Source organism: Oryctolagus cuniculus, chromosome 10 (genome assembly GCF_964237555.1).
Source record: "Oryctolagus cuniculus chromosome 10, mOryCun1.1, whole genome shotgun sequence".
In the NCBI taxonomy this organism is placed as follows: Eukaryota; Metazoa; Chordata; class Mammalia; order Lagomorpha; family Leporidae; genus Oryctolagus; species Oryctolagus cuniculus.
Window position 1 is genome coordinate 21,327,036 of NC_091441.1, and position 13,720 is coordinate 21,340,755.

The 13,720-nt window shown below is 40.3% G+C and overlaps 1 protein-coding gene and 1 long non-coding RNA gene across 5 annotated transcripts in view; one reads left to right on the plus strand and one right to left on the minus strand.

Annotated features, from left to right (window-relative positions):
* WDR7 (WD repeat domain 7) overlaps positions 1 to 13,720 on the minus strand; it is a 378,155-nt gene that overhangs the window by 71,807 nt on the left and 292,628 nt on the right. For all 4 annotated transcript variants that reach the window (XM_070050123.1, XM_070050124.1, XM_051851193.2 and 1 more), the window contains one exon: positions 2,725 to 2,824. In XM_070050123.1, the coding sequence (XP_069906224.1) occupies positions 2,725 to 2,824 (100 nt within the window). The remainder of the gene's footprint in view (positions 1 to 2,724; positions 2,825 to 13,720) is intronic.
* The window catches only part of LOC127492285 (uncharacterized), a 30,155-nt gene continuing 19,163 nt past the window's right edge, over positions 2,729 to 13,720 (plus strand). Inside the window, exon 1 of the long non-coding RNA XR_007921449.2 lies at positions 2,729 to 2,864. This is a non-coding gene — a long non-coding RNA (uncharacterized lncRNA). The remainder of the gene's footprint in view (positions 2,865 to 13,720) is intronic.

Consider the following 13,720-nt stretch of genomic DNA (forward strand, 5'->3'; position numbering starts at 1 on the left):
TCTCCTCCTCCTACTGAAATTAGCAAAGAGCAAGGCATAGGATATGCAAGAGGAAAGGGAAAAAGTAAATGGATTCAGGTTTCTGCTGCTTCCCTCTCTTGGCATGAAGGTGCAACTGAAGTTCAGAGGTCAATGCACCCATCCCAACATGGAGGAAGGAAGCTGCAAGGCCAGAGGAGCTCACAATATAGGCCCACTGCTGTGTGATGGGGCACATGTCAGCATTCAGAATTTACTACCTGCTCTGGATGGGAGTGTAGCTAGACCACAGTTGCTGCAGGTCTATACATACAATCAATCTTTGTGTCTATTTTCCTCCCTTCATTATCTGGCCTGTGGCAGGCCTGATCGCAGACTCCTACAGAAATATAGGTATATCTTTCATGACTCATAAGACAGGTTTTCTATGCTATTCCTGAAACGCTATCCTATTGTCTCTACAGAGAAACAGCATTTCAGAGGGTGACTCTTATGTATAAAACAGAGCTATGCCCAAATTAATAGTTTTGATAAAATTCAGGCATTTATCAAGCCAGCATGTTTCTTAATGTATTTTGTACCTTAAAGACTCAGAGTCCTTATTTATGCATCTACTATGTATCAAGCACCACACGATATGAGGCTTTGAGAATGGGTTTAAGGAACTTAACTAAACTTTTGAATAATTAAGTTATTTTAATAATTTCAGATATAGAAAACTTTCAAAACCAAGATTTCTCTAAAGTCTCTTTTTTTCTCATGCATCACTGCTTTTTTTTTTTTTTTTTTAATAGCCTTTTGCCAAAGCATAATAAGGAAGTAAATGCCTTGATTTCCCAGAACGGATGAGACGCCTCTAAACGGCATAGCACAAACTGTAAGGAAAATGAGCTATCCTGAGGCTAGGAGAATCTTGCACAGAACCCAGCAGTTACCACCAATAACACAGTCAAAAAGAACTAGAAATCAGTGAGAAATGCTATGCCTGCCAAACTAAAGGTAAATATTGCTAGAGGGAGGATTTTCATTCCTGATTCAACCATAACACCCCTCCAGCTCTGTGGTGTTATGGACCCTAATTCACCTGCTTAGCAAGAATGCTGCCTATCAACAAAATTTAAGCATTTTGTAGGGAATTTGTCAATTTTTGTTTTTGATTAAGGGAAATTCAGGTCAGGTATATTCCTAAATCGCTAATGGCTGCTGAGTAAAAACAAAGTCTGCAGCACAGCAGGATCTTAACCACTGGACTGCATCTGAGTTTGTGATCTCCACACTCAGCTGAGACTTGGCCTCGGACCCCAAGCACAGCAGCCTTTAGAAAGGAAATCTGCACAGGCCCGAGGCAACATTGCTTCAACTTTTCCACCAAAGTGCTCCCAACTGAGGAGAGTGAACCACAGCTGTGAGGTTTACCAGCACTCCCTGGTCTCCAGTTTGAGCTTGCTAATTCCCTAAAATTAATGTAAGTTAACTGACATGTAATGTATTTCCAAGTTTACTTTAATATAGTAATAGTCAATATTTACTGAGTACTAACTACTTGACAGACACACGCTGTCAAAATATCCTTACCCTTTAGTTTCTGGCCACTTTGGTTTACTTTCTGTTATAATCCTATCAAATAGGATTAACCAGAAACTTCTTACCCTTGAGTTTCCTCATATTAGTTTTCCATCCAGGGATGCCACCCTGCTCCAACATTGCAAATCCCAACCTGTCCTTGTGGAATTGGGAATTGAGTCCAGTCTCTCTCCTACCACAAGATGTCCGTGCAAAGGCCCCCTGAATAAAGTCTGCCTTTCTACCTTCAACCAGTGTTTGGATGCATTTTTCTTGAACAGGTTTCATTGAAATAATAATATATTATTTCTGCTATCATTTTTATAATGAGGAAACTTCAGCTCAGAGGGGGTAAGAAATTTTCCCAAGGTATAAAGCCTATTAGTGAATTTTATAAATTCATCATACTCACAGTGGAGCCCAGTACTGGTTTTGTCACTAACAGCGTGACTCTGGGAGAAAGTGATTTAAAATTCTGAGTGTCAATTCCCTTATATCTAAAGTGAAGCTAGATCTGCACTCTAGCCAACTGGTAAAATTTTCAGAATCAAGTGATCAACATCAAATGTAACTCAAGAAGAATGTTTCAAACAGTACAGTGTTACAGAAGTATAAAAAGTGTTAAAGCTGTAACATTGGTACTTTTGGTGATATATTATTTCAAATAGGGCATCAACTACCTTTTTACAGAGTGATACTAGACACCATTGTGATTTCTTTTTGTGACTTCTTCCTAGAGCACTGTCTTACAATTATCAAATTCTCATTGGACTTACACAGAAAGTTTTTTTGTCAATCATTATGTCATCATAATGCACCATCAAACTTTTTTCAGGAAACGCATCATGAGATAAGAAAATCCAAAAGCTGTGTTTAAAACAAGCCAAGATAAAAAAAATAAATAAATAAATAAAACAAGCCAAGATGTATTGTGAAACAGCTTGTGAGTGGTGCCCCTTTACGCTGGACCTCATTCTGAACCATCTGGGGCAGCCCTTCAGCCCCAGTGAATAGAGACAGTAGGGCTCTATATTCTTTGAGTCCTTCATTAAACTATTGATCCCTTCAGCATTATCCATAATGTTCCAGCAGCTCAGCACGTCAACTGGTGAAGTGCCAGGCTCTCGCTCCTTTCAATAACTTCCACACTTTATGGAGAGGAAGTCACAATGATTTATTTACCTGACATTTTCCAGTCCGGATGTCGTACAGGGCCACTGAACCATGCCGCGCCCCCACTGCTATTCTGTGATTCCGCTCGTAATAGCTGACCATGTAGAACCTGAATTGAACATTTTAAGGACAACAAAAACAAAAACCAGGTGAGTTTACCTGCACATGGAAGTAGACAGCAGCATGTTTCAAAGGCTGAAGTCAGCTCCAATAGGCATTTCCAAATATTATTAAGGTTTTCCAAAAATATCTTATTTTTAATCATTCTTAAAAAATCAACAGAAAGAAAAATGGCACAGAGAATCATTTAGTCCTGTGAATTGTTATTTTCAATAGAAACCATTTCATAATCACAATACCCTTGACAAATGCAAAAATGATTAAACATGAAAGTCCAGACTTGCAATGGTGGCTATTATGCAAATACTTCTATTTGAAATGAAATGGAAAGAGGAAAAGGCTTACATTTAATTATTTTTTCCTGGTTTATAATACTATTAAGGAATAAAATATAATTTCTAGCAGAACAATCATAAAAAGACTCCATGAATTTTATGCTTAAATTCATATTAGTAATTTAAGATAAATTAGGAAGCTGTCCACCAGAAAAAAAAGTTATCCTGCGAATCTCTGAGATTTTCCATATTTACCAATTTATCTAAATCATAGCTGCAGCTAAAGGCAGTAGGAATAAGTGTATTTGACATTTATTTTGAGCTGCATAAAAATAGGATGCAGAGAGGATGGTTTGAAGGTCAGTTGAATTATTGTTTATACTTTTCTATATTTCATAACTAGATTAAGTACTTAATTCCTAATTTATTTTGTTGGGCTGATTTCATGTCTAAATGACTAGGCTCTGAAGAAAAAAAATTATGAGAAATGTTACCTAAGGTATGATTTTGAATCTTTCAAATAGACCTTCCCATTAACTAGTTCTGTGGTTACAGTGTGAGTTGCCCAGATGAACACGTGGTCTGCCCTGAATATTTACAAGGGTTTTATTTCAGCTGCACCCCACCTTCCTCGCCTCTTTCCCCTTTGGTTCCGCATGATCTACTTCTCTGTTATTATTTTAGAAAAAGAAAGGTGGGGAGGTAAAACACAACAGAAAAATAATACTATTTCTCTAATGCTTCCCTGAGGTACGTTTAGAATAAAAAACTACTATGGCATGGGACAACATTTCTGAAATTCTAAGAAGAGAGGCTGAGCAAGAGATGTGTTAATGTGAGCATTTTGAAACCAGGGACAATCTGACCAAGCCATGTTGGCATTCTCAGACATCATGGCACTGACATACATTGCATACATTTGTAAAAGAAATCATTTAGGTTTAAAACTTTGTTTGCTACTTATTGGCAAGTAATAGAATAAACAATATTATATCTGTAAGCCCTATCATTAAGCTTCCCCCATGACAAACTCTTTCCTCTTTAGTGGAAGATTAATACTTCATCTTTAGTCACCCACAGAAGACATTTTTTTTTTAAGATTTCTTTTTATTTATCTGAAAGGCAGAGCAACAAAGAGAGGGAAAGAGAGACAGAGATCTTCCATCCACTGGTTCACTCTCCAAATAGCTGCAATGATCAGGCCTGGGCCAGGCCAAAGCCAGGAGCCAGGAGCCAGGAGCTTATTTTAGGTCTCCCATATGGATGCAGTGGCCCAGGAACTTGGGCCATCTTCCTCTGCTTTCCCAGGTGTACCAGCAGGAAGCTGGATAGGAAGTGGAGCAGCTGGGACTCAAAGTCCCAATGGGACGCCAGAGTCACAGGTGGCAGCTTTACCTGCCATGCCACATTGTCAGCCTGCTAGGCTTTGATTTGCTCAGGAATGATGCTGTCCTCCTTACATGTTAGCTTGAAGGATGAAGAAAATATAAAGCTCCTGAAGCTACAAAGTGCTTAGTAAAAAGTAAGTTTCTTAAAGGTTTTCCTATCCAAAACATCATTACTCAATCTCAGTAGAGAGTTTGAATCTGCATTCAAACTCTAATGTTCTTCTTTAATTAACACAGAATTATTCTTAGGTATTTAAATCCAATTGAAAATTGATCCCTGTTAAAAAATAAGAGTGGGGATAAAAGAGGGAGGAGACATACAGTTCAGGACACTATCCCTCGGACTTACCCTTAAGGGTAAAGCTAAAAACTTAATGGGACTCCAAATCCCATTAAGTTGGCAGGTACCAATGCCATCTTCCTAGTTAAAGTGATGAGTTTAAGTTCATAACTTATCATAAAGATAGGATTAAGTGTCAAAGGGATCACATAAATAAGACCAGTGTCTGCCAATAATTGATAGAATTAAAGAGGAGAGAACCATCCAACATGGGAAGCGGGGATACACAGCAGACTCATAGAATTACAAATGCCCTAAATAGCAATCTGGCCTCAGAATCAGCCCTTAAGGCATTTGGATCTGGCTAAAAAGCCCATGAGAGTTTCTCAGGAATGGAAAGCCCAGACATTGTGGCAAAAAATGATCCCATTGTAAGATCTCTGTGAGTGAGATCCCAGTGGAAAGAACAGGCCATCAAAGAAGGAGGTACCTTTCTCTGAAGGGAGGAGAGAACTTCCACTTTGATTATGGCCTTGTCTAAATAAGATCGGAGCGGGTGCCAGGGCTCAATAGGCTAATTATCCACCTGTGGCACTGGCACCCCGGGTTCTAGTCCCGGTTGGGGTGCTGGATTCTGTCCCGGTTGCTCCTCTTCCAGTCCAGTTCTCTGCTGTGGCCCAGGAGTGCAGTGAAGGATGGCCCAGGTCCCTGAGCCCTGCACCTGCACAGGAGACCAGGAGGAAGCACCTGGCTCCTGCTTCGGATCAGCGCAGCACATCAGCCACAACGCACCAGCCGTAGCAGCCACTTAGGGGGTGAACCAATGGAAAAAGGAAGACCTTTCTCTCTGTCTCTGTCTCTCTCTAACTCTGCCTGTCAAAAAATTAAAAATAAATAAATAAATAAGATTGGAGTTGGTGAACTCAAGAGGCATCTATAGCCTTGGCAGCTCATGACAAGAGCCTCGGGTGATTATTGAAGTCATAAATAAGAGTGTCAATTGTTAAATCAAAAATAGGAGTCAATGTGCACTTATTCCCCATGTAGGACCTCTGTCCTTAATGTGTTGTACTATGAGAATTAATAGTAAAACTAATCTTCAAACAGTACTTTATACTTTGTGTGTCTGTGTGGGTGCAAACTGTTGAAATATTTACTTAGTATAGAGTTGATCTTCTGTATATAAAGAAAATTAAAAATGAATCTTGATGAAGAATGAGATGGGAGAGGGAGTATGAGTTGGGATGGTTTGCGGGTGGGAAGATGGTTATGGGGGGAAGAACTGCTATAATCCAAAAGTTGTACTTTTAAAATTTATATTTATTAAATAAAAGTTTTCTATTAAAAAAAAATCTAATGTTCTTACACTTGAAAATGAAAATTATTTAGTAGAATTGCAAAATATTTACTATCTTAATATTCAATCTATACAGTGGTCTAAGTATTAAGGCACCACAGTATCTGTATCTATGCCTATATCTATACACAGATAACATATTTCCTATTAGAGCAACACAGATTATAGTTGTCAACAAATGTTTTAAACATTTATTCTGTGGAAGCTAATAACCACAGGAAAATAAAATTTGTAGGGGTATTTTACCTTTTATTTGTACAAATGTAACAGCTGTATCACCAAGATCCTTCTGTAAAATGAATACAATTACTCCCAAAATAAGCTTTTCTAAAACAAAACCTTGGTAAAATGTATTTTTTGACAAATCACACTTAAATTAGAATCTAAAGTTTTTTGTTATACTGCCCGTTTTCTATGCTTTGGATTTTAACCTCATCCTTCTATATCTACAAACACCATTATTTATGGGAGAAAAAAACATCAAAGGCATTCTTGGTATCAAATCTTTAGTCTACCTGAAAGGACTATATATTACAGGGCTGCATTTTTCATTCTTCACAATTTACTACTAGAGTAATGCTTCTAAAAAATATCTTCAAGAATTCTAGACAGTGAAGGTCTTATGGCATGTTTTATCTACATTTTCTTTTATTAATAGAAAGCTTTTATTTAATAAATATAAATTTCATAAGTACAACTTTTGGATTATATCAGTTCTTCCCCCCATACTCCTACCCCCAAACCCTCCTACCCCCAAACCATCCTACCTCCTACTCCCTCTCCCATCCCATTCTTCATTAAGATTATTTTATTTTATTTTATTTTTATTTGAGAGGTAGTTATAGACAGTGAAAGAGACAGAGAGAAAGGTCTTCCTTCCATTGGTTCACCCCCAAACGGCCGCCACAGCCGCCACTGCACCGATCCGAAGCCAGGAGCCAGGTGCTTCTTCCTGGTCTCCCATGCAGGTGCAGAGGCCCAAGCACTTGGGCCATCCTCCACTGCCCTCCCGGGCCACAGCAGAGAGCTGGACTGGAAGAGGAGCAACCAGGACTAGAATCTGGTGCCCATATGGGATGCCAGTGCCGCAGGTGGAGGATTAACCAAGTGAGCTACGGCGCCGGCTCCAAGATTCATTTTTAATTATCTTTATATACAAATATCTAGGTTTTCTCGTCAAACTTTGTATTCCTTTAACGGTGGCCCTTTAAGAGAAGGCATCTCTAGAATACATGCAGTCATTCTGCAGGGATCCACTGTGGGGACTGTATGCAGTGATCCCATCACTGCTAGGCTTCCAAAGCCCCCATTGTTTTCGTCTACCCTTCTCCTTGAACAAATTCTCCATTTGGGGGTCTGTCAAGATGAAGTATTGTAAGATCTGCATTACTTGCCCCAGTCCTAGAAGGAATCAGTGGATTACAGTAGAGAGTCCATTATCCTATTCAATATTGTTCTAGTCTAGACTTGGTTCCATATGGAAACCCTGAATTATGTTAAATCACTGGGGTCATGTAAGATGATGTGTGCTGAGCCTTTTGGAAAGGGATCTCAGTCTTCAGTTCACCATGTGAGTATCATTCGTGGTCAATAACCTGGCAAGAATCTTTCTATTATATTCAACTTAGAACAACAGTTCTCCTCTACTAGGTGGACACAAGGAAAAACTCTCTTAAGCCAGTGAGAACATTACCCCTCTAACAGATGAAAGAATGAAGTGGAATGGTGTTAGGGTGTAAAATATACTTCTTTCTGGGGTGCCCATCCTCCCAAAAGTCAAGTCACTAAGCTCAATGCTTTTGCTGTTGCCCAGATGCAGACAGAGTGAGCCCCGACAACCTTGAGTCAAATGGCCTCTCTCTTGGGTTCACAGCTGTCCTTCAAAGTCCTGACACTGCTCACAGGCATCTGTTCTCCCCTTATCTCACTCTGCTCTGGCCAGAGTGATTTTCTTACTCTGTTGAATAGGCTCATAGGGTTTCCACTTGGGATTTTAGACACTTGCTGCTCCTACTGCTTGAAGTGGAATGCTCCCATCTGTTGGTTCACTCTCCCAATGCCCACAAAGGCTGGGATTGGGACAGAGGGAAACTAAGCTGAGAGCTGGGAACTTAATATAAGTCTCCATGGAGCTCAAGGGCTCAGCTACTCGGGCCATCACTGCTGCTCCCAGTGTCTGTGTTGGCAGGAAGCTGGACTCGAGTCATGGCTGAGAATGGAACCTATGTACTCTGATGAGGGACATGGCATCCTAACCTGAGTCTTAACCACTAAGCTGAATACCTGCCTCTCAATGAATATTTAATAGAGTCTAAAATCATAACTGAAATGACAAATGAAGGAAATAAAACCTGCCCAAGAAGTGAGGCAAACATGATCAAATGAGAGTGTTACTGCATGACCCTTCTAAAAATATATTTTATTTGAGCCAAACAATTGCAAATTTACAAGAAGTTATCTATAAAGGCCCCTCTGGAGCCTGGCCACATTAGCATGAGACTGACAGTAACAAAACAGAAAATATTTAATTATATTTTAGGAACTAGAAAAGATTATATGGGCTAAAATTCAAGAAGGCAAATATAAATAGCTGAAATTATATAAATGTTAGAATATGTTTTTTGGTACAAATGTCCTGAGAATCAAAATAATTCTCAGAATTTGCCAAATATTTATGTCATTGCACATAACTTACAATGAACATGGTATTATCACACAAAACACAATGAAAAGAAATAATCACTCATTAATCTTTATTAAATATGAGGACAGGATATCGGGAAGGAGTGATACAACCCATTTCTCCAAAGCCACAGTTATGACTTCAGTGACTAAAGAGTGACTCACAGTGGGGTGCCCACCTCACAAGCCAGTGGCTTATGATTTGAAACCCCACGTGAACTGAGTCCACTCTGGCCTAGCAAATTACTTTGGAGCAAATCACTTTGCTTGGGAGTCTGCCAAGCCCCCAAGACCTGAGCCTCTAAATAACTTTGGCACTCTCCATCTACAGTTCCCCTTGAGTTGATGAATTTTTCATCTTTACTAAAAATGGCCCGCAAATAAGAAAATGTGTGAAATTTAAAAGTCAGCTTGGAAAGATAGTAAAAGGAAAACATGCAACCCTCAGCAGAAATATGATTTGAGAGAAAGACAGAAACCTGTAAAATCACCTAAGGACTCTGGTGACTTTCAATGACCTCAGGATGTTAAATTGCTCCTGAATGCCATACCCTTGAGCATTAAAATGAATTGAGAAGCACACATCAATTAATCTCAAATTAACCTCCAGCTTAATATGAAAGCACCTCAAACCTAAGATATGTATGTTTGAATATAACTATCTTTTTTCCTAAAATAATACACAATTCTCTAATTAAAACTACTACTACTGCTTGTAGCTAACATTTACTGAGTATTATGCACCAGGTCATCAATATTTGTATATGAACTTTTGGTATTTATATGTGATTTTTCTTAAGTAACTGAGGTATTGCACATAATTCTTATCAAGCTATTTTTTAGAAATTCTTTTAATATTGACTTGAATTTTTTAAAAAATTTATCAATTTACTTGAGAGGCAGAGTAATAGTCAGAGAGAGGGAAAGAGAGAGAGAGCAGTCTTCCATCAGCTGGTTCACTCTCCAGATGGTTGCAATGGCTGGAGCTGGGCTGATCCAAAGCCAGGAGCCAGGAGCTTCTTCTGGGTCTCCCACACAGGTGCAGGGGCCCAAGGATTTGGGCCATCTTCCACTGCTTCCCCAGGCCGTTAGCAATTAGCTAGATGGGAAGTTGAGCAGCTGGGACTTGAACTGGTGTCCATATGCATGCTGGCACAGCAGGCAGAGGCTTAACCTACTATGCCACAGCACTGGCCCCGACTTAAAAATTCTGAACTTGAATTACTCACTTTCTTTCTTAAGAAAGATACTAGGGCAGGGGCTGGTGCTGTGGTACAGTGGGTTAGGTCACTGCCTGAGATGCTGGCGTCCTATATTGGAGTGCTGGTTAAAGTCCCCGCTGTTCTGCTTCTGATCCAGCTCCCTGCTAACATGCCAGGAAAAGCACTAGAAGATGGTCCCGGTACTTGGGTCCCTGCCACCCCTGTGGCAGACCCAGATGGAGCTCCTGGTTCCTGGCTTTGATCTGGTCCAGTCCCAGCAGATGTGGCCTTTTGGGGAGTGAACCAATGGATGGAAGTTCTCTCTCCCTCTGTCTCTTTCCACATCCTCCTACCCTACCCTGTTGCTCTGCCTTTCAAATAAGTAAATAAATGTTTTTAAAAATATTAAGGCAAGAGCCGGCACCGCGGCTCACTAGGCTAATCTTCCGCCTTGCGGCGCCGGCACACCGGGTTCTAGTTCCTGTCGGGGCGCCAGATTCTGTCCCGGTTGCCCCTCTTCCAGGCCAGCTCTCTGCTGTGGCCAGGGAGTGCAGTGGAGGATGGCCCAAGTGCTTGGGCCCTGCACCCACATGGGAGACCAGGAAAGGTCTTGCTAGCACCTGGCTCCTGCCTCCGGATCAGTGTGGTGCGCTGGCGGCGGCGGCCATTGGAGGGTGAACCAATGGCAAAAAGGAAGACCTTTCTCTCTGTCTCTCTCTCTCTCTCACTGTCCACTCTGCCTGTCAAACAAACAAACAAACAAACAAAAACAAAAAAATCTTTAAAAAAAATATTAAGGCAACATACAGTTTTAAAATACTCAGAAACACTAATCACCACTCCTTCACCTACTGTTAACAATTTGGAGGACCTTCTGAGAGCTTTTTCTAACTTTTAGCACAAAAATGGCATCAGATTATCATTTTATTGTGTAACTTAGTTTTCGTCCCTTAGTACGTCCTGGAACATCCTCTCCTGTGTGTACACATGGATGACACATTTCTCATACTTGCAGTGTTCCCATTATTTAATCTGAGGGACATTTAATTTACATTATGAACACCTAGGTGAGTATTTTTGTACAAGGATAGATTTGCCAAAGCTGGATCAAAGCACACACACATTTAAATTTTAGTAGGCAATGCCAAATTGCTTTCAACTCTCACTAAAAGAGTTCTCCTATTTGGTGTTATCAAACTTCCCATTTTTTTGTCAACAAATGAAAAAACGGTATCACATTTTGGTTTCATTTATTTATTTGAAAGGGATAGGGGCAGAGGCAGGGAGGGAATGGGAGGAGAGATCCAAAGATCTCCCATCTGCTGGTTTACTCCTCAAATGCCTGCAATGGGGCCAAAGCTAGGAGCCAAGTACTCAATCTGGGTGTCCCATGTGAGTAGCAGAGAACCAAATAATTGAGCCATCAATCCTGCTTCCTGGGGTACACATTAGCAGGAACCAGGACCTGAACCCAGGTACTGCAATCCCAAGTGGCATCTTAACCACTACTCCAATTGCCTGTCCCACATTTTTGTTTTAATTTACATGGAATGACTTTACAGGTTGATTCACTTGGTAACACTTTGTAGGATATGCATGAAGTTTTTATGACTAATATAAAGAAAAATTAAAATCAAATCAACAACACACTGCACCATACCCCTTTATCCATCCTACATGTTGGTTAGTGAGGCAGGTGTCCATGACAGGTTCCTAGTAAACCATGGGTAAAGAACTGAGCCCCAAACACAGGCAAGTTGGGTTGATAGGAAAGAGAAGAGGACTTCTGCACTAGGGCAGGTCACTCTGACCCCTAGAACATTCCAGTGACAACTAGCTATTCTCATGGCCTAGGCTAGTCCCTATGGGATGCCAAAGAGTTCTTTTATTAGAATTATTTAAAATCTATTTGTTTATTTGAAAGGCAGGGTTACAGAGAAGGAGAGGCAGAGGCAGAGAGAGAAAAAGAGAAAAGGAGAGGAGAGGAGAGGAGAAGGGGGCAGAGGAGGTAGGAAGGGAGGAAGGGAGGAAGGGAGGGAGAGAGGGAGAGAGAGGGAGAGAGAGAGAGAGGGAGAGAGAGAGAGAGAGAGAGAGAGAGAGAGAATCATTTTTTCCATCCACTGGTTCACTCCACAAAGGGCACAATGGCCAGGCTAATGCCAGGAGCCAGGAGCTTCTTCTAGGTCTCCCATGTGGATATAGGGGCCCAAGGACTTGGCCCATCTTCTGCTGCTTTCCTAAGTACATTAGCAAGGAGCCAGATTGGAAGTGGAACAGCCAGGATTTGAACTAGCACCCTTAAGGGATGCCGGCACAACAGGCAACAGCTTTACCCACTATGCCACAGCACTGGCCCTTCCAAGAGTTCTGAAAGCCACTTGGTGAGAGCCACACCTAAAAGATTCAGGAGCAGGTTCTCTGAGCATTGATCAACAGCCCACAGAGACATCACAGGGGTAGCAGTTCAAAGCATTTTCTAGAACATGCTTCTAGAAATTTCCCAGAATTCCAGGGCTCCATGCTGCTAATAAGTTTGAAAGATTTATAGATATGAAAGTGGCACTGGCAAAACCCACAGCTCTGAAAAAGCTGTATTGCTAGTTCTGTGGAGGGTGGAGAATTGTTTTCAGGAAGTGCTTCATTCCAATGAAGGATACCATTAGTCTAGAATGGTGATGGATACTGGGCAACTCTAGCCAGAGTCATCAAGTCCCAGTCTTGTACATTGCAAATAGTCCATAAATTTTTCTTGCTGAGTAGTTAAGAAGGGAAGTATTTTCCTTCCAAAAAACACTTGCCAGAAGTACATTGTTGCTGAGGTGGTGAAAGGAAGGTTGGAAATGTTTCCTGGACTGGGGATGGGAAACATACCTCACACATCTTGAATGATAACTGAGAAACAGGTCTCCTATCAGCTGGTTTTGCACTTACTAATGGCATAACCCTGGGCAAGTTATTTAATTTGTCTATGCTCCCAGTGTCCCCATCTGTAAAATGGGAACAATAATTCTATTTGTTATGGTTGTTGTGAAGTTGGGGAGAGGTTAATACAAGCAAGGTTCTAGAACAGTGCCAGGTGTGCATAAGCAATTACTATAGTAAACATATGTCGGCCTCATAAACCATCATCACCATCATTATCATCTTTGAAAAGCTACTACAGAAAGAATAAATAGGCTATAGTTATTTTGCTATTTTTCTAGGGCAAATAATTACTGACTAATAACATACTAAGAAATAGGAGAAACAAATGCTCCAAATATTTTAAATCTGTGTATTTTAGGATAACTTGTGATTTGCAAGTATAATCTGAAAATAACCTCAGATAATTTTAGTTCCAGTCTAAATTTTCAAAAAGAATTATGAGTAATATGGACCTTGATTTTCCATGTCATTTTAAATATTCTTTCTGTTGCACAGTGATATGGAATACTACTGGAAGGTCTAGATTTTAATTTTAACATGAAGACTTTTTATATTGAAAGACAGCCATCTGTTGAGGAGTTTTTAGAAGCAGGAAAATGAACTAGAATATTTTAGAGGAATTTCTTTCTTTTTTCTTTTTCTTTCTTTTTTATTAAATATTTACCTATTTATTTGAAAGGCAGAGTTACAGAGAGGCCAAAGCAGAGAGAGAGAGAGAGAGAGAGAGAGAGAGGACTTCCATCTGCTGGTTCACTCCCCAGATGGCTGCAATGGCC